Genomic DNA, 21,295 nt, shown 5'->3' with positions numbered 1-21,295 from the left:
TAAATCCAGCTTTTAGTCATCATAAATAGATTAACCAGTAAACTGTTGACCAAATTGACTCGTTTTTTTCTTTTTGAGATGGCATCTTTATCCAAATTTAGAGACTTTCAGATCATTCAAAAATTATGTAGTAACCATTTTTTAGCACCAAATGCAGAAAACGGTGATCTAGATTATTTCAACAGCCAATAATATACAAAGCACAACATTAGATCCATATGGTAACAGTCAAAATTATGGTTATGTTGAAGACTTTTCACCTCATTCTAAAATAAACTAATTCAGTTCTGTAGCTTAAATTGGAAGTCAGGCTTATAAATTGTAATCTGGAACAACCACTCTGTTAGATCAACAGAGATCAATAACCAGGCCACTGTTGTCACTAGTGAGCCCATCAAGATCACGTGAAAATCTGCCAAAACCTTCCAGTCAGTTCCCTGTGAGGGTTGTTGGCAGAGATGATCCTAAAAAGTCCTAACTGTCAAACATATGCACCGTTTTGTCTTTTGTCTCAAAAAGTAAGTAACACACACTCAGGAAAACACACCAATACTGCATTGTAGATGTTATGAAGGTGGAATCTTAAATCTTTCATTTGTTTTCAAGTTAGCTTTTTTATTTTGCACATAGATGACTTCATTAACAAATACTGACTTAAGTTTAACAAGTATTTTCTTATGTTTTAAATGATAAATTCCTGTTCATGATGCCTTTATACTTTAAAAAACAATTGTTTTAGCATTTAAAAACCTCCTTCAACATTTTGCTATTGTGAAATTTGAACAGCTGACTGTCAACTGGTGAAACCTTTATAAATCGCTTCTGAGTAAACATTAAGTAAACAGCTGAAGCCTGTTACATTTTTTCATCTGGTGGTTTTTCTTATGCTGGTTTTCATCCTGTTTGACACACATTTACGGTGTGGAACCCTCATAATACTAAATAATGTTAAAGACTTAGTTACAGCTCGTTTATTGCACTCTTCATATTTTACACTCTTTTATATTGCACTAAATGTAGTTTGGAGGGTTTTCCTCTCTTCTTTGTGAGCTGCAGAATATTTAATAAAATGGGGAAAACATTTTTAAATACACATTTAAAATTTTATTGAATTCTAATTAGCAAAGGAACATTCTCTTTCACTCTATGATAAAGCTCCCTTTTCCCCATAGGAAGAGACAAAACCCACTTCTGAAACTCCTGGATCCAAAAATACAGGTGACCATCTTGTATTACTGGCTAAAGGAATAAATGATGGCGCTGGTTTATTTCAGAAATCTGCAGAAGGAACATTATAGTTACCTGGCATACAATCTCCTTTGGTCTGTGAACAATCATTATTAATTTTTTGCAATAAAATCTTGGCAACACTTTATTTGGAGGGGTGTGCATAAGGCTGACATGACACTGTCACAGGCATAACACTGGCCATGAGCATGAAGGAGTCTTCATGAATTTTATCACTGTTGTCATGAAGTGGCATTTGATAATGACATTTTTAATAATGACATTTTTAATGCAACATTGCATTAAAACTTGTCCGCTTTGCATTAAGTGTCTTTATTAACCAAATGACACATCATGACAAAAGTCATAAACATTTACGAAGACTCCTTCATGTTGATGACAGGCGTTATGTTGTGTCTGACAGTGTCAAGGCAGACGTTTGCACACCTTCAAAGAAATGTAGCAAAATCGTTCATTCTTATTTGTGGGTTAAGAAGCTAAACATCATCATGACAGAACACTCAGGACAAGATGACCCAGCCAGCCCTCTCAGGATGATCATTCATTCAGAACAATAATCTTTCATTTAGTGATGGGTCCGGCAACATTGATGCGTCGGCGCATGTGTCAAGCCCATAGGCCAGGGGTGTCCAAAGTCGGTCCTCGAGGCCCGGCATCCTGCATGTTTTAGTTCTCTCCCTGGTTTAGCGCACCTGGATCAAATAATAGCTCATTAGATGACCTAAGAACATTGACCTCCTGAAAAGGTTGTTACTACCACTAGGGAGAAAACTAAAACATGCAGGATGCCGGCCCTCGAGGACCGACTTTGGACACCCCTGCCATAGACCAACACCCGTGTCGGTGGGCGTATTGGTTTCAGCAAGTCACGTGACCGATACAGGAACTGTTTCGAAATGACATTAACGCGCCAAACTGTGTTTATAAGGAAGCAAATCTGTCAATCTGTCAAAAGCATTTGCCAAACAAATTCTTGATCTTTTACATTGTCATCTACGGAGCAGCTTCAAAGGAAATGTTTCCACAGTGTGGGACCATTTTTATCTTATATTGGAAAATAAATTTGTTTTAATTTTTGTTGTTTCATCCGGTTCTTGTCAGTTTCTACTTGATCTATTTGAACCCAAATTCAACTGAAATTGACTCTTAGTTTACTTTCATATTATGTTCTGCAGGTTAAGTGTCGCATATGTTTGACTAAACTGTCTTATTTAAATAAATCCACCTCCTCAATGCTGAGGCATTATGAGGCCAGGCATGAGAATGAAGTCTCAGATTCACCCAGAGAAACTCAGATATGCAGCCATTCTACAAATGACTCAGTTGCTTTTTATAAATTATTTCATATACAGTGAATCCTCGCTGTAACGCGGTTCACCTTTCACGGTGTCGCTGCTTCGCAGATTGTTTTGTGCAGTTTTTTTTTCCAGTGTTCTGCGCCCTGATTGACCGTATGATTGGTAAAAACAGTCTCCGCGCTTCTTCTCTACCTGAGTGCCAATAAAATTACGGTATTTAATACAGATTGGCCATTCAGGAGATGGAAACTGAAACTTTGAATCCCAGGTGGAAAAAAAGCCGTAGCCAGCTTGGAGGAGACTAGTATCATTCAAACTCACTGTGTGTCACGGTGTGTTTTAAAGCAGACCCAAATGCAGCATGCGTAAAGTTCTGTAGATGATTTTAATAAAAAAGAAAGCCAACTTACAAAAATGCAAAATCCAGAGTAACAAAAAAATCCAACAAGAGACAAATAAACCAGGGTAAATCAAGAAGAGTGACAAGGAGACGTCATGTGGGCAACAGAACGAACTGGTGGCTGAGACAGTGAGGCTTAAATATTGGGAGGTAGAATGAGAATAATAGATAACATGAGTGTGTGAATAATTGGAGAGAGTGGGAGGGAGGGTGGCACAGGGAAGATTACATAGGGGAGTATAATCCCCTGTGAAAGTGACAACAGGGAACAGGAATTAATACCAACAGTAAAGAATAACTAAAGAAACACGATCAAGTAGTCTAACCAAAATAAACAACTAGAACATAACTGATAAAACTAAAAGAGAAACAGAAAATCGCAGAAATAAACAAAACCCAACCCAAGAACTCAGAGTCCTGACGTCATGATTATTCAAAATCTGCCAACTAACACTTCTCTTCCTTCTCCAGCAGATGTCCCTAATACTCAATCCCCTGGGCCCAGAGATCACATCCCCACCCTGACATCAATTTATCCACTCCAGAGAAGTTCAGTGGTTGGTTAGGTCATTGCGTGGGTTTCCAACTCCAATGTTTTCAATTGCTCCCATGGCCTTAAGATTTTAATTGGTAAGATTGGCTGAATCCCAATCTCAAAAAACCATAGTTTGGTTGTTCCTTTGAGGAATTATTATGAAGTTTAAGATGACATTTGATCAAGACCCTCTTTAGATAGCAAATCTCTTCCCCAGATTACCCACAAGACCAGTTGATCATTTAAGGTAATCACCACAAACTCTTTCTTTTAATTAATCTATTCATTTAAAACATATTAGCATAAAATTATGCACAAGATCAAGGAATGCAAAAGACATTTTTTTGTACCACAGTAATCTTAACATGCTGGAAAAGGAGCAGGAAGAAGTACAAAACTCTTGAACTCCTACCCTGTAAACTCATACAATATTTTCAGATGGGCCCTTATTAATAGAGCAAATAAAAAAAAATAAACGGGTTAATTCATTTTCCATTTTATCTGGGTTTAGATATGTCTTAGTATTGTTGAGGAAAATAAATATTCTTGGTGTTTAATACAGTTAAATCTTACGACATGTGAAAATGGTGGATTAAGCAAGATTCTTTTGGATAACATCTTAGATGGCTTTAAGTTAACCCTGCAGAAAAAGACATGGAACATGGAAGACAGCAAGGAATATTTTAGCAGACAGCTTCCATCCTCTTTATTTGTCACTTTGAGCTTGTGTTCCTCTGGTACCTAAGAACATTGATTACAAGTCATTTATTGACAGTGCAATTATTCTTAACCAAACTAAATGATAACATTTACCTGTAGCATGCTAAGTGTTTTACTCAATGCACAAATTGTTGATATTGTGATTCTATGACTATGATTTATTTCATCATTGTTGAAGGAAAATTTCCACCTTGGTAGACTAAATTGTTTAATCATATTTTTTCCTATATATAAGACTCTACCAACAAAAAGTCTCTCAGAATAATTTACATGGCACCATAAAAACAAAAATGTGAATTTTTGCTTGTATCTGTTTAACAACCCTGGTTGGAACAACCTGGGTTGTTATTCTTCTGTACCTAATTCATTTGTTTGTCATTGACTTTTGCACAATTAAATGTCTTACCTGTACACTGCAAATGGTATTTTTATTATAGGTGATCATGTTGTTTTTCATGTCTTATTTCTTTTGTTCCTCCTATAATTGATGGAGAAATATAGATATTATTTATAATGTATAGAGGTAATGTTTATGTCATTTAATTAGCTCTACATCCAGAAGAAAATGGAAAAACATGGTGTTTTAGAAGATAATTTATATTTTACGGTGCCAGTAATCTCGAAATTAGTAGTAAATAATAAAGACTTTGTGCTATTCTCATTTAGTGACGTAATTATGTTAGTTGTGTTTCCAACCCCACGGCACTACACAGGAAGTAGTAGACCCGAAAAGATGCGACTAAGAAGCAGATTTAGAAGTACACAGAAAGCTACAGAATTTGTTAAAAACTGTGAGCTGTGCTGAAATAAATAAAAGAGAAATTCAAATACATGCTGAGAGTGAAAATCCTTCCTAAAGATGAAGATATATCACAGATTTCAAAAGAAAATAAAAATGGGAGACCACGGATAATACAGGAAATAGCGCCCCCTTCACTTCCAGAGTGCAATGGTCCCATTTCCCAATAAGGTATGAGACTGACAGTGATCTGTCCTGCCCCTTTCTGTTTGCTGCAGTGAGGTCCTTCTCGTTCCATCACAGGATGGAGAGTGTATTCATAAAGGAAACTCTGGTTTCTACCCTTTACCCACCGTGCTCCCATATCTTCCCATACTGTAAATATCCCCTCCTCCCCTCACTGTTCTTACGTTAGTTGAACCCCCCAACGTAGATGTATTTGAAGACATGTACAATGGGAAATTATATTGACAATAAATGGATTGTTTACTACAATCAGTGCATTAAGTCTACTGTTTTTTCAGTTATAACTCTTGAAAAGGTGGCGTGATGATCACATTTTGCACAGAACCCATTTCCAAGTGGGTTCTAAATTAAGTTTAGTTTTGCTAGAAAAACAACAAAATCCAGTAGTTTTGCTATCCTACATAAATTTCTGCAAAAATAAAAACGGTATAATTGTAAGGACCTTGAACATAAAACTCAGTGGGGTAGTTAACCCACAATGCAGCAGATTATTTTGTGTCTTGGTGAAATGGAAATGTCAGCATTTTTGTCTGAACATGGAATTCTACTTTTGACTTTTTCACTGAATGCTTATTCTGGAAAATTATAGTTTAAAATTTGACTATTCTAGCAGCTAAGTTTAACTGAACTGTGCAATATAGAGGTGCAATTTTAAAATGTTTTTTTTTATATACTTTATACAGTATGGTCCAGAAATTTAAAATTTGCCAGTTTCAACAGGTTGGCTGTCGAGTGAAACTGCAACCACTTTCAGGTCTTGTATATATTATTCAATTAGCTCTACTTCGTTAAGAAAATGAAAAGGTATGGTTTTTTTGTGAGAGAATTTATCTTCTATTGGTCCAGTAATGGCAGAATTAATAATACATACTTTGTGATATTCTGATTTAGTGATGTAATTGTATTAGTTGTGTTACCTCCCCCACTCCACTAGAGGCAGTAGTAGACTCGAAAAGATGCGACTAAGCAGCATATTTAGAAGTACACAGAAAGCTACAGAATTTGCTAAAAACTGAGCTGTCGTGAAGTAAATAAAAGAGAGAAGTTCAAACACATACTGAGAGTGAAAATTCTTCCTAAAGGTGAAGATATATCACAGATTTCATAAGAAAATAAAAACGGGAGACCGTGAATAATACAGGAAATAGCGCCCCCTTCACTTCCGGAATGCAATGGTCCCATTTCCAAATAAGGTATGAGACTGACAGCGATCCGTCCCCGCCCCTTTCTGTTTGTTGCAACGAGGTGTACGTGGATGGAACTGGACCCAGTTCATCATGGACCTTACCACAGGGCCCGCCTTTCATTGGCTAATGCCCATTTTACGTCACAGCGCAGCTATCACGTGGGTTACCGGCTCACAAACTCATGCTAATGTACATTGTGGACTAGCAGACTGACAGAAAGTTTTTGCGTCAGGACTCGAAAAAAATGGTTCTCCACCGTCAGTGGGAATCTGTACAGGTGATGTCAGGTATCCTGATCGTGTTTGTGAAACTAAAATTCACAGATTTCCAAAATCTGAAACGGAAAGTCTTGCTTGGATCAAAGCTTGTGCACGACCGCATTTGCAGCTCAACCGTCGTTGGATCAATAAGAACAAAGTGTCTGCTGGTGTAAGTATTATTGCTTTGCTTTCTTTGTGTTTAGTGAATGAAAAAAAAGTCAATCATAAACACATCCATTATGAAAACCTTTTAGCCAAGTACCGCATAATGGCAGTACCGATACAACTTCTACGTCCTGAAGCCTGTCTGTTACAGTCTTACGTTAGCTGAACAGATCAATATGCAATGTGTAACGTATCTGACATACATTAAAGATTTTATTTCACCTGAAAAAGCTTTTTACTAAACTGTAATCGTGTTAGCCACGCTAGCTTTTTACTAAACTGTAATCGTGTTAGCCACGCCAGCACCGAGTACCGTGTATAAGCTCTAGGCACATTTGAACCCTCTAACCATGAATGTCCGACTCACCCAGCCTTGCAAGAACAACAGCCATCAGTGATCTTGTCCACAGCTATATTTATGCTGAGGGTCTGAGGATCTGCTGTTTTCCTCATCGACTGGTAACATTTAGCTGCAACTCGCACAATGTTAGAGGCATCATGTGGCTAAAACATCTTGATGTCGTCCAAAAAATATGACATGAACTTGTTGGTTCCCTTGTCGTGGCTGATATTTTGTGAAAATCCGGCAGAAATGCTAAACTAATCGACTCAGAAATGCTCTGCAGAGTCAGTCGAAACGAAAAATCCCATAGAAGCTATTAGCTCTGCGAGGAGTTAATGTGAGACATGAAGTCACGTGGGACTTTCGAGGGGCGTTTCTGGGCGGAGCTTGGTAAGGTCCATTATGAGAGAAACGCTCTTCCCTGAACTCAGGTCCAGAACTTTCTTTCTGATACGGACACCCGCTCATTGTCCACTGGCAATCCTGAGCTAATACGCTGCACATTAATGTTGATGCGTTTGAAGCACCGGATTTATACAGCATGACTAAACATAGCATACAAGTGAAAACTAAGCGGTGTCACCGGAGTGCAGATGCTAATAACACGATGTTAGCTAAAGTCAGCTGTCTCGAGTCACAGCAAAGGAAAAGTACCATTTACTGTTCTTTGTGCAACTTCAAATGTCGAACAGTTGGAAGTTGTATCTTCATCTGAGATTCTCTTGCAGGTTTTGCATGTTGCACTCCGTTTTTTGTTGGATAGTTCATAGTTAATGTACCCAAAAGAAATTACTTGTGGGAGCATATCTGCTTTGAGCATTTTGTCTCTCGTTTATTTTTCAGGCTTTTTTTTCTCTTTTTAAATCTTGTTAATTGGTTGAGCTCCAGCTTATGCACACATTCATATACAGGAAAAACAGAGGGATGGTCTGCCTCTCTTAATATGGAATGAATGTAATGAGTTAATGGGGCCCACGTTATAAATATGTGTCTTAAACTTTAGATTTTGGGTAAAATATCAAGTCTTTTCAAGTAAACAGGTTCAAAACCAATTCAAGTCCCAAGTTATTGGTAAAAGTCCAAGTCTGAACATTTTTTCAAGTCTAAAGTCTTCATTTTAATGACTCAAGTCAGGCTCAAGTCCAAGTCATGTGACTCGAGTTCCCACCTCTGGAAACAGACGCTTTAAAGTAAAAAAAACGGATTGTAAGTCACATTATGACTCTTTCTAACATCCACACAGTTTAACAACATTTTGAGGGAACATTCCTGAGTGTTTAGTTGACCACTAACCTGATTTTACAACCGAGGGAGGAGGCAGAGGCGGTGGCGGCAAGATGGGGGTGCGTTTATGCCATCTCCCACAAAATACCGCCATGGATGGTTGCCCATGTCGCCTATATCAGAAACCACCACTAGCTGTGCTCCTCCTGAGCATCGCGCTAAGATGGCAGAGGGGGTAAGAAACAGAGCCCATTGGACTCAGTGAACTTTGCTCTGTGTGCATCCCTGCAAGGGTTGCACCGATTCCATGTGCACTTTTACCTCTCGCTTCAGGAGGCTAAACCCGAAGAAGGTTCAGATAATTGATGTTTTTGCACATCCTTTTGTAACGAGCTCTTCCTATGAGCTCTCAGCCACGCTGCTTGTACCTCTTGATGCAGTCCATTGCGTCATCAAAAAGCAATACCCTGGTTGGCCGGTAGATTGCAGATCTCTATTGTAGGTCAAATTTCTTTTTTTTTTTTAACCATATAATGTTTATATCACATATTCCTGGTTTACAATAAGAATAATAAAGAAACCTTTCTGCAACTGAGAGTAATGTCTCTTCCCCTTTAAATGGAAGGATTCATCCATTATTTTGCTAATTGTTTATTCTTTTCTGAGGTGCACTTGAAGTACCACATCCAGGATCCACAAGGGCCCAGCATCTTGTGGCTATCAAAGCCAGGGTGTCGGGAGCAGACTTAGAGCTGCTCCTTGGCAGCTCTTGCCTTGCCCCCCTGGTATCTCTTTTCTGTGCAGCAGTGCCAACTTGATCTACTTGCTTTTGGCAATGCCAGCTGCGGTTAGGCTGCTTCCCTATTTTGCTAGATATTATTGTATTTTGCTTAATACTTTATTTATTTTCTGTCTGTGTTTCCCTGTCTGTTGTTGCAGTTACATTATCACTGAGATAACTAAAATGCAGAATTATTATGTGAATTTTTACTATCAAAACATAAAAAAAATCATTTTTAGTAAAACTAATAAATAAAATAAATAGAAAATCCAGAATCTTACTTTTTTAAAGTTTTGCCCCCCTTATGGGCATAAAATATTTAAATAAAGACATACACATGTAGATAGTGTTTAATTGTTCCAATTCCTGAGTGTTTTTATACCTGTCCTGTTGTTGAGAATGAAGTGGGTACTTCTGTCTCTAATGCCACAGGAATTCTTCACAGAAGCAAAACAGGTGTAGTCAGCATAATCCTGCAGACGTAGATTTTTCAGCTTCAAGATCTTTGTCTGACCCTGACAAAAAAATCACATGTCAAAACATTATGTATCTGTGTGAGACATTTTAATAAAAAATAAGTAACTTTTTTCCTCACGTTTGCTTTCTCACAAGTATCATTACAACTATACTTATGGAGAAATTTTTCTGCCATGATTCAAGAGCACACATTTCCATTTTGAAAGCAGGACTTCATGTCTTTCCTCTCAAAACTTGTAATGCTTGTACTCAAAATGTCTGCTCTTTTTCAAATATTCACTGTGCTTTCTCAAACCTGGCGCTCAAAACTTGTCTCTGCTCTGATCAAATTGTTGCAACCTGCATCACTCACTGGGTGTAGGGCAAAACAATAACCTTAGCTTTCTGCTTCATGTTATTATAAACATCTGCCAGCGGGATGCAAGTGATCGCTAACAGCTACTGATCTTATGCAGTACAACCATTTTCTTTGGTTGTTCACCCAACCAAAGAAAATGGATACACAGAACCAACCATGTTACAACTAAGGCCCCGTTTACACGACAACAATTTCGGGTGAAAATGGAATAGTTTCGTTGCGTTTGCACTGTACATTTACACGAAAATTGCAGATGTTTTCTCTGACAGTTTGAGAACGGGTTCCAGAGTGCGATGTTTCTAAAACGTACCGGTGTCCGTTGTCTTGTAAACAGAATAAACTGATATTTTCTTCCAGACAATTCCCAGCTCATGTGTAGTATGACATATTTCATAACGGCTCTCTAAAGAAGAAGAAACTACCGAAAATGCCAGATATCAGAGTATTATTTGTGTTTCTGACTCTTATAAATCTAACTACAGCTCTCCAACACGGTGCTCATTTTATACCTCTTTACTTAAATCTTCTAATTTATGCGACAAAGAAACACGTTTGAGGAAGCGCTACTGGACGCGACCTGGGAGAACAAACCAGTGGTGGTATAACTTTGTAAACAATGTAGTAGATTATGAGGAATGGAGGGAGAACTTTCATTTGTCCAAGCCTAGCACCAACTAGTGGCATGGCAGGGGCATTACACCTTTTCGATTTATGCAGTTTCTGTGTAAACAAAGATTGTAATTAGAACGTCTTCATGCAAACGTTTTAATAGAAACAACAAAAAAATTAAATTTTCGTTGGATCATTGTCGTGTAAACAGGGCCTTAGTCACGACACATCAGGGCCGGCCCAAGCCTCCATGGGGCCTTAAGCAAAATGATCCCCATGGATCTAATCCCTAACTTCCACTGCATCTTGTTCCACTCTGCTTCACTAGCACTTTGCAGGCAGACCACAGCCATTCTGGAACACCTTAATTTACACTGCTTGTATCCCTTCTCAGCTCAAATCACAGAGGTGCTACAAGAACATCCACTGGAAATGTGTCAAGTTGTGTGAGTTTTAAAGTGGACCGAAAAGCAGCAGGAAAAGTGTCAAGTAGACTTTGGGGATTTAATGAAAAAAAAACATGAATGAACAGCTTACAAAGACCACGGGGAACACAGGAGCCACAGCAGAACAAAACAGGAAACCAGGGAAAGAAACAGTAGAGAATCAACAGGATATAATGGGAGGAACAGGTGAAGAATGCAATGCAAAGTGTCGGATGCAGTGGAGGAAAGTCGTCGTCACTGGACTCTAGAGCAGTGGATGTACGTTCTCTGGAGAGACAAATTTTGCTTCTCCATCTGGCAATCTGATGGATGAATCTGGGTTTGGCAGCTGCCAGGAGAACGGTACTTCTCTAATTGCACTGTGCCAAGTATAAAGTTTGGTGGAGGGAGGATTATGGTGTGGGATTGTTTTTCAGGAGATGGCTTGGCCCCTTAGTTCCAGTGAAAGGAACTCTGAGTATACCAAGACATTTTGAACAATGACATGACTATTTTGGGTTCTTGTTACTACCAACCCTAACATTTGTCAAAATGTGAACACATTATTCATAATGTGTTCATTTTTGGATGACTTCAATGGAAATCTACAATAGCAGGTGTCAATGAAATACATGTATTATGTTTCTCCACAGGGTCTACAGTTCCTCACATTTTGGGGAGGATTATACTTAGGATCACAATAATATACAAACTACTGCATATGTACAAGGTGTGGAGTGAGTATAAAAAAGATACTACTTTGTTTGAGAGCAAAAAAGCATTTATTTTTCTTCTTTAGTTTGCCTCAACTCTTCTCTTCGGAGGTGCACCATCTCTCTGCTTGTGGCAGTGCTGGTAGCTGCTTCCTCCTGAAGGAGATCCAGTTGTTGTTCTGACGGTTCTCATCGTTCTCCGTTGTTCAAAGCAGAAGAAGAGTGAACATATCAGCCATGTTCTTCTTCTCCCTGGGTAAAGTAATCATATGTTACAGCACATATGTAGATTAATGACAGACATACTAATGTGGAAGTAATATACACAAAAATAATTATTTAAAATAATAGACATTACTTTATATGTAAACAAACAGTTTTTGTCATTCACAGACACAATTATAAATAACTAGACGTCTCATGACTATTAAAGACAAAACGTGAATAATTACTTGTTAGGTTTAGATCCATACAGACATAGCATGATTGATAAAACATCACTCTCATTTTCTTCAAGTTTCTTGTCCATTTCAATGTCCTGTTCAACTAATAAAATTTATAGTTATTACCGTTTAACCAGAGAACTGATATCTAGCCATTTTAGAGAATAGAATATAACAGAATAGAAATATTCTTTATTGTCCTACAATGAGACACCATTGGTGCAACACCAGCAAAATAACAAACAATCAAAGCATGTATATTCATTGAAAGATAAAACATATAAAAACAAAATCAAGGATAACATGCTATACAATAAAGACAAAGTAAAGACAAAGACAGATATACCTGCACACTGCTCACCTGAATGTGCTGGGTGGACAACAGTGGCGTAAGCATGCATCAGAGTCAGGGTGCACTATAGGCTGGGTCAGGGCTCTGGTGCAGCTATGCAGGCTTTCCATTCTCTCCATTACATTGATTTACACAGCTCATTTCTCATTGCTGATGAATATTGAAGTCCGATGCACAGAAAAGCCAGCATCTCATTGTTCACCGCTTGCTTGTAACCTCTGAGGACTCCATCAATTCCCTCATGTAGTGAGTTTGCAATACGGTGGTGTTTGTTTTTCTTTTCTCTTTCATTGTATGTCTTTCATTCTCCTGGCACACCCACAGCAAATCAGTGAACAGCAGTATGTTTACATCATATTAAAGTACCTACTTGGGCCTGACCTACCATGCTCCAGAAATGGGACTGAAAAAGCAGGTACTGGGCTAGAAAAAACACTAGTGGAAATGCTTACAAAGCAGGCCAAGTAGGGTCATTAGAGTAAGTGGAAAAGGGGCAACTGAGTCCAAGTGGGTCATGTTCCATGTCTCCATCTTCATGCTTCTCTGATTCTTTGTACTTCTTGTTTTTTCTGCATTAAGTACCCAAAGATGATCTACGCTCCCAGCTGAAGTCTGCTTTTTGGTCCAACCAAAAACCTACACCTCATGACACCTTGGTGTCAAGGCTCCGGGGAGGATGAGATTCCTTGAGGCTCTGGATTTTGTAGGGTCGTGTTGGTTGACATCACTCTGCAATATTACATGGACCCCGGGAAGAGTTTCCCTAGATTGACAGATCGGGGTGGTGGCCTCCTATTCAAGCAGGGAAACCGCACTGATTCCGTTCATAACGTTTATGAACATAATTTTTAGGCACAGCCAAGGAGTTGAGGGGATCCATTTTGGTGGCCAAAGGATCGCATCTCTGCTTTTTGCTGATGATGTGGTGCTATTGGCTTCATCAGGTCGTGATCTACAGCTCTCGCTGGAGCGGTTCGCAGGCAAGTGGGAAGTGGCCAGGATGAGAATCAGTGCCTCCAAATCTGAAGCCATGGTCTTGAGCAGGAAAATGGCAGAGTAAGGTAAGGTAAGGTAATTTTATTTATATAGCACATTTTCAGAAACAAGGCAATTCAAAGTGCTTTACATGAGTTAAAAGGAAATACAAACAAAATAACAAACCAAAGGAAAGAAAGAAAGAAGAAAACCAAAAAGAGGAAAGGACACATTAGGGCAGATGGCAACATTCAGACAAAACAAAGTGCAAAACAAAGACATGAGTGAAGGCGGTGACGTCAAAGGGCCATGGAACCACGTTGCTCAGCCTCCTGGCTTCTGCCGATAAAGGTGTCGTTATCGAGGAATGATGTCCTTGGGAGCGCTCAGCTCCACAGCTCCATGGAAACAGGAGGGGGTGAGGTGGGAAAGAGCGCTGTGTTTACATATCTTCAAGGAGATTAGACATATGCAGCCCTTCCAAGGCCACACGGGGAAAGCCAATTCATAAACAGAATGTCTTAGGTCAGGAAGATTATGAATTTCAATCTTCCCTAAAGTCTCTCCGATACATCTCAGTTCCCAATTATCCAAATTAATTTGGTCGTTCCACTGAACTGAAACTAGCAACTTCTCCAAGATCAATTCCAACTTGTGAGTTTTAGAGTCCTCATCTCTGTCCACACCAACAGTCTGAGTCTGAGTTGGCTAGTTCGACCAAGTCCGTCACAAATTTGTCAATAATCCAGGAATCCACAAGCTCCAAACAGCAGAAATCCTGTTATGAATAAATCCAGGGTGAATCCTGCCGGGTGTGTCCCCGCTGGACAAGAGGGCTCTCCTGTGCCCAGCCTTCTCGTCAAAAATTTGATCAATTGCATTGAGAGATCAGTTGACCAGATCCATAATTTGTAGATTGGATGATGTGCAAAGACAGGCTCCTTCGCTGGGTCAGGGAAGTCGTCCTTCCCCGATTGGAGGAGCTTAACTATCTTGGGATCTTATTTAGAGTAATGTGACAAAATATTTTAGGAAAAAGCACAATAAAATTAAAATTTTGAACTGAAATTATGTAACTTGACTACTGTGATCCTCAGGATATGATGGTGCAAAGAAGTAATCTTCATATTACCGACATGTTAAATGATATTTCACGATGATCACAATGAACTGTGAGTAGAAGAGTGAAGAAGGTGAGCTAAAACTCTTAAACTCAAATGACATGATCATATATATATATATATATATATATATATATATATATATATATATATATATATATATATAGTGTGTGTGTGTGTGTGTGTGTGTGTAAATCTTAAACTACTTTAACTAGTGGTTTAATTTTGATATGTTAAATGTTCATTTTGATATTGGCTTGGCGTTCAGATGATATGTAATCTTGGCTCCTTACCTGTGTGAAAAATGGCTTGTATATCTCCACCCCTGAGTCAGAGCCCTGTGCCAGCACCTCTCTGTCTCTTGTCCAAGTGTAGTGGACAGGAGGGTTCGAGTTGGCAGCACAACGAAGAAAGACGGTACGTTCAAAGTAGAACTGTTCCTTTGCTTCGTCATCACTCTGATGCACAGTGATAACTGGTTTATCCAAGTCTGAGGGGACAGGATGTTGGATAAAGAGATGTGGTGAATAGTTAAAGGATGAAGAGGGAAGACTATCAAAGAAAACATTATTTTTCAATTGTTTCAGTTATTCAGCAACTGAATGATTTGAGCTTTTTATTGTTTTTACAAATCAATTATGATCAACAAACTGGCTTTTTGACAAAAGAATATTTACAAAAAACTAATGCCTAAAACTGATTTCTACAAAATAACAAAAACATTCAATCATTTCGCATCAAATAAGCAATTGTGTAAAAAGACACCCTCTTTAAATTGACAAATCTAATTCATCAGGTTAAGTGATTGTACAAATGAGTTCACAACGACATCACCTGTCATCACCTGGAGATCTCAGGTGATCTCCAGTACTGTCAGTGTAGTGGAAATCATCTGAGATCACTGAACATGTCTGTAGTGATTGTGTATAAGGCTCAGTTAACAGGCACCTGTTTCTGCAAGGTCCACTCACTGGTCAATCGGTATTCCTACCTGCCATTGTTGCATGAACACAAAAGAACACTTAAAGCAGCTTAAGGTATCCGTAAAGTATTAGTCAGAAGATGGATACAAAAATATCTAATGCACTGAACATCTGCTGGAGTTCAGTTGAATCCATCATCAAGAAATGGGAGGAATATGGTTCATGTGTAAATCTGCCTAGATCAGGGCGTCCTAACAAACTGAGTAACCATGCAAGAAGGAGACTAGTGAGAGAACCATCTTACTCATCTCTTTTGAGTAAGATGGTTCTTACTCAAGAAAAGAAACATCTTTTTTATCTGGCTAAAAGTTAGCTTAGTATAAACTGTAGCTAATGTCTTAAGGATCAAAAAGGCTGATGCTAATTTGTGAAAAATAAACAGACTATTGGAACTAAAATGTGCTCTTAAAAAAACTGTCAGACTATGTACTCTATGACTACTGTTAAGAAAATACATTTATAATAAGCTAGTTTTAAAACTTAACATGTCTTGATTGAAATAGCCTAATTGTAGTTTTCAGATTAATAACTTATTCTGCCCTATTGACCTTTATGTTACTTGTAGTTACAGCAGATTGTTTGCTAAGATATTTTGATCTGCCCTTTGTCTGTGTGGGAAACAATAAGAAGTTCCAGCTTTTCACACAGATCTGTGAAAAGCCGTAAAACAGCAGGAGTTCAGGAGAGTCTCTGACAAATGGCCTTAGATCTTGGGAACAAATTGTAGGGAGTTTCTAACTTTAGAGAGGGTCAGAGACAGCTCCTGGTTGGATGAGCAAAGATACGCCTTATTTGAATAAATTAAAAGACAAGAATACACCTTTACTATGAAACTTTGTGCACGTGAGGAACAAACCAGATTTGCTCTTGCAATTCTCCAACGACATCTTTGCACGTCTTTGCTTTGCTTTCTTTCCTTCTTCCTTTCCATTTGTCTCACGGAGACATACAATGAATGTATGTCTCCGCTGATCTGCAGTTTCTGTTGTAATTTCATACGTTGTCTTCTATTGGATTAAACTCTGTAATTCTGTGACGTCATTGTTGTTTTCTGTGTAGCTACACGTGGCCCGCTGGGAGAACCTGGGATACGTAAGAAGATTGAGCCAGAGATATTTCTCAAAAATATACTATAATTTAAAATTTTCTTCAACACTACCTAGATGAAAAATGTAACAATAAAATTAAAAGAAACTCTTAAGTCAATTTTCTTCCAATCTATCCTGAGCCAAACCCATTTGTTTACAAATATTGGGATTGAATCTAATTGGACAATTTGGAAGATTCTCTTGCAGCGCAGGTCCACACTGGCAGACTTGCACTGGCATTTATACAAATCCTCGGTGAACTCTCATTTTATCCAACGTACACATTGTCAAACTGCTGAACTTTCAAAAGCGGTACTAAAACAGCATTCACCCTTTTTGTTGGATTTGGTTTTTTTTAGAATGCTTTGGCTCTCAGTGTTCCCTGGTTTTTGTAAACTTTGTTCAGCATTTTTTTATTAAATATTCATCAGTTACTCAATGCCTCTACCTGCTGCATTTGGGTCCACCTTTACCACAACCAATATCATGACATTTTCTCAAAAACACCCTAAGCATCTTGTCAAATACTGAGGCATATTTGGGAGAGGTTCCCAGATTATCACAGTTCTCTTCCATATTTGACTTTCATTTATTTAAAAAACGCCATAAAGAGAAGATTTCTGTAAGGTCCAGTGAACGGGAATGAACTCGAACCAGGAGATTGTTACAGGAAAACTTTGATGTCACGAGAAGGAATCCAGGCAGCAACAGTGTGAACAGGTAACACCCAGAGGACCACTGATGATACGTACGAGGGGATCACAAGGGCAAGTCACAGTGCTAGAAAGCTCAGACATGGAGAGGATCAGAGTACCATGAAAGGCAAACAGTAAGGCACTGGAGGACTGGCAATCCACTCCCTTTATTTTCTGGCTGATGAGGTAGAAACACTACCAGGTGTGTCTGATCAGCACCAGGATCAGCCCTCCGGTTGGAGGACAGCCTCATGGCTCCCTCTGGTGGACAACTGAAAAAAACTGCAGAAAAACCCAAAACCCCAGCTTCTCAACAGTAAGGAGTGTGAACAGGATAAGGGTTTAATCCTTGTGCGTGCGATGACTGAGGCAAACGTACGAGGACTAAGGCAAATGATACAAGTGATACGGGTGTGGGGTCAGTTGGACCCCATTTGTAAACACAAGGGTTAAATACTGTGAGAGTTAATGCTGGAACAAAAGACCAGGGCTGATGAGTTAACAGGTTGCAGGTGTGAGGGGAGAGAGAGAAAATTGCACAGGGGACAAGAGATAGTACACAAGAGACTAGGACATGAATCAAAAATAATGAATAACTACACCTTAGAAACATAATTAAATCAGAGTAACAATAATAGCTAGAAACATGGCTGATCGAACTGATAAAAGGAATTAAGGAACACAGAAATGACCAAAACCAACTTAAACAACCCAAGATCCTCAGAAAATATATATTACTCTCAAAGAATTTCTTAAAATAGCTACAATAGAGAAGCGTTGCTATGTTGTTGAGTGGTGCCAAATGCAGCAGGCATGAAATGTTGAGTAGTGATGAAATGATGAAACAAACTTGCATAAAAATCCAAACGGATAAGAGAACATAACCATGAAATCCAGGGGGAAGATGACAGCAGAGAGCAGATGGAAAGAATAGCAGGAGTATATGAGAGGATCAGTTGAGTAAAAGAAAGGCATAATACTGGGGGGGTTGAATGAAGAAACCTAGACTGATGAGGAGGAAGACTGAGGAGAGAGACAGGACAGGAAGTGGCACAGGGGCAGAGGGAGAGTACACAAGGAAACCCTAAAGAAACATAATTAAACTAGAGTGACAATGAATAACCCTAAAAAATAAACATAACTAGAAACACTCAGAAGAACCAGGCAGATCTAACCAAAAATAAGAAAGTAACACAAATAATAATACAGCCAGAAGGAAATCTAACTACCAAAACAACTCAACAATCTGGGATCCCAATAAAAAACTGTATTCTGAGCAGTCAGGGTCCAGTCTGAAACTAAAAGGGGCCGGTTTCTTTATTATATAATCTATTGTAAGTCATTCAATAGAACCATCAGATAATATCTTAGAAGCCTGGAAGAGTGGTCAGAAACACATAATTTAGCTCAAACCAAAACACAACTGTAAACTACTACAATGCAAATGGCTAAGAAGATGTTACAGTACCCCAGCCAGGTCGCACCGTTTTAACTAATATCCTTTACACATATTTTAAATGCAAGCATTAGAAATTATCTTTATTCCACTGCATGTGAGAATACTCTAAAAAAACTAGCTGTTTAGAAGTGTTATAACTGTTTGTCAATTAATTGGAGAAAACGTGCCACTTAACCCAAAAATATGCTTATTGCATATATATTTGCAATTTCCACCCCTATATATTTCAATCAATCTAAAAGCACATGGCCTCTAGATTTATTATTTATTATTATTATTATTATTATTTAAATAAAAATAAGAGCCACTGTTTCTTGATTGTAATTGATTCTAAGATCAATGAAAAGGTTAGACATCCAGGGGATTTTTATAGACACTGTATGAGGCTCAGTTATCTGAAGTCTTAAAAAAGATTTTTCACTAAAATGTTTGTTTGAAAGTAAACATTGCATTTATTCAGAACTACATAGGCCTTTTTTGGTTTGAGTGCTTACAGTAGACGTCCACTCGTATGGAGCGTATGGCCGGGAATCCCAGTCCATTCTCAGCCTTGCAGTAGTAGCGCCCTCCCTGGTGGCGACTGATGTTCTCAATTTTTAGAGTTCCACCTTTCAGCGACAACTTTCCTTGAGTATCCAAAGCGCCACCTGCTGTCTTAGTCCAACGCACCTGAAGAACAAAGCAGAGACAGGGCTTTGGGAAAAATTAAGAGACCGCTTAAAATGATTAGTTTCTCTGATTTTACTTTTTATAGGTATATGTTCGAGTAAAATGAACATTGTTTTTCTATGAACTGTTGACAAAATTCCAATATTTTGTATTTATTTGCAGAAAATGAGAAATTTTCAAAATAATGAAAAAGATGCAGTGCTTTCAGATATCAAATAATGCAAAGAAAACAAGTGCATATTCATTTTATATAAACTTGATTATATAATTAATCAAGTTTATTTGTGCAGCAAATAAATTTCAGCATGCAGTTCAAAATGCTTTACACCATGAAGACACAAAATTAAAGTATGACTTTAATTTTTCACAGTGGAAAAATTGAAGCCTTATATTAATGTTTCATTTATAATATATATATTTGTGGGTGTGATGTGTGTGTGTGCATATGTTACACATTTCCATAGAATTTTCCATATACATTTAACATATTGAACATACATGTAACCTTACATATATTACCAATACATTTTTCCATATACTTTATGGTGATCAGGTGCGCGGTATATGGGGGAAAACTGATGACAATTCTAGGGGTCCTGACCAAGAGGGGGCCCTCCACAATTTAATTATTTATTTTTTGTTCATAGAAATAAAAATAAAAAATCGGGACCCTGTCAATTACAAAATTAATCATATTGTATTTTCAAAGTTTGTTTTTAGCAGTAAAAATGTAATGTTCCCACTTCTAGATCAAAAAGCACAGGAGTGTTGGAACCATAGACATAATATAAGTGTAGACCCCGCATTGGCTGCTCCGGCGAAGGAAATACGGCGGCCATCTTGGAGAGGTCGTCCCTCCTACTTTGCTCAATCAAAACAGCAGATGATGACTCAGCACTGAGGGATATTGTTGTTCGGATCTATGGATTATTGATGTGAGGGCTCCACAGACAACATTTCACAAGTAAGATGGACATATTATTGTGTATATATTGTGATTAGAATATTACTTTACTGTATTTATGTCCACCAAAGAGATACCAGCTAATATTAGCTACAGTGCTCGGTGTAATACGCTATGAAGGCTAACTGAGATTCTGTAAATCTAAAAAAATGTATTATTCTCTAACATTAACTTAGATTATCTGACACAAGAGCCTACATTAGAAATTAAACAATATAACATATATTATAAAACTTATGTGTTATAACATTCACCAGCAAAGTTTACACAGGTGGTAAAGACTATTATTTAAATGTAATTCTTTCACTAGTAAGATACATCCCAAATCTTCCGTTTTTGTTTTGAAGGTTTCCTAAAGACACGATGTGAGGAAGAAGAGGGAGAATCTATAAAGAGAGACGGATTCACTGCAGGATGAATCTCACATCGGATTTTGGACTCAATCTCAGCTGCTGGATCTCTGAAGCTAGAACTAGTCGGCTATATATATATATATATATATATATTTATTTATCTATATATATGTATGTATGTATATACATACATATAAACATGTATCCAATATATATTATTCAGTATTAATCATTATTTATTTGTGTTTGTAGTTATATAACTATGTATTGATATTACTAAATAATTTATTAAATAAATGATGAACGGCTGTGTGCTTTGTAATCTGCTCATCATACATCAATATCAGAATATCCCATTCCTATTCTATTGTTATAGCCACTAAGCATATTTAAATATGCAGAACTATGTATTAAAAACATACTTGAATAATACAATTGTTTATAAATGTAGCTTTGATAGATGAT

The 21,295-nt window shown here is 37.9% G+C and overlaps 1 protein-coding gene across 8 annotated transcripts in view; it reads right to left on the bottom strand.

Moving 5' to 3' along the window:
- Positions 1-21,295, bottom strand: part of LOC103458078 (MAM domain-containing glycosylphosphatidylinositol anchor protein 2-like) — a 209,606-nt gene that overhangs the window by 129,204 nt on the left and 59,107 nt on the right. For 6 of the 8 annotated variants that reach the window (XR_014085738.1, XR_532533.3, XM_008398638.3 and 3 more), the window contains exons 3-5: positions 19,339-19,513; positions 14,913-15,109; positions 9,529-9,661 (exon numbers count right to left, since the gene is read on the bottom strand). Coding sequence is in view for 6 of the 8 variants with exons in the window: in XM_008398638.3 (XP_008396860.1) it covers positions 9,529-9,661; positions 14,913-15,109; positions 19,339-19,513 (505 nt within the window). In the remaining 2 variants the exon portion in view is untranslated. Of the gene's footprint in view, positions 1-9,528; positions 9,662-14,912; positions 15,110-19,338; positions 19,514-21,295 lie in introns of those variants that run through there. The other 2 variants (XM_017302460.2, XM_017302459.2) reach the window with 2 other exon arrangements.

Source organism: Poecilia reticulata, chromosome 22 (genome assembly GCF_904066995.2).
Source record: "Poecilia reticulata chromosome 22, P_reticulata-male-v2, whole genome shotgun sequence".
Taxonomy (NCBI): domain Eukaryota; kingdom Metazoa; phylum Chordata; class Actinopteri; order Cyprinodontiformes; family Poeciliidae; genus Poecilia; species Poecilia reticulata.
Note: the sequence above shows the minus strand (reverse complement) of the source record. Positions and strands in the feature narration are given on the sequence as shown.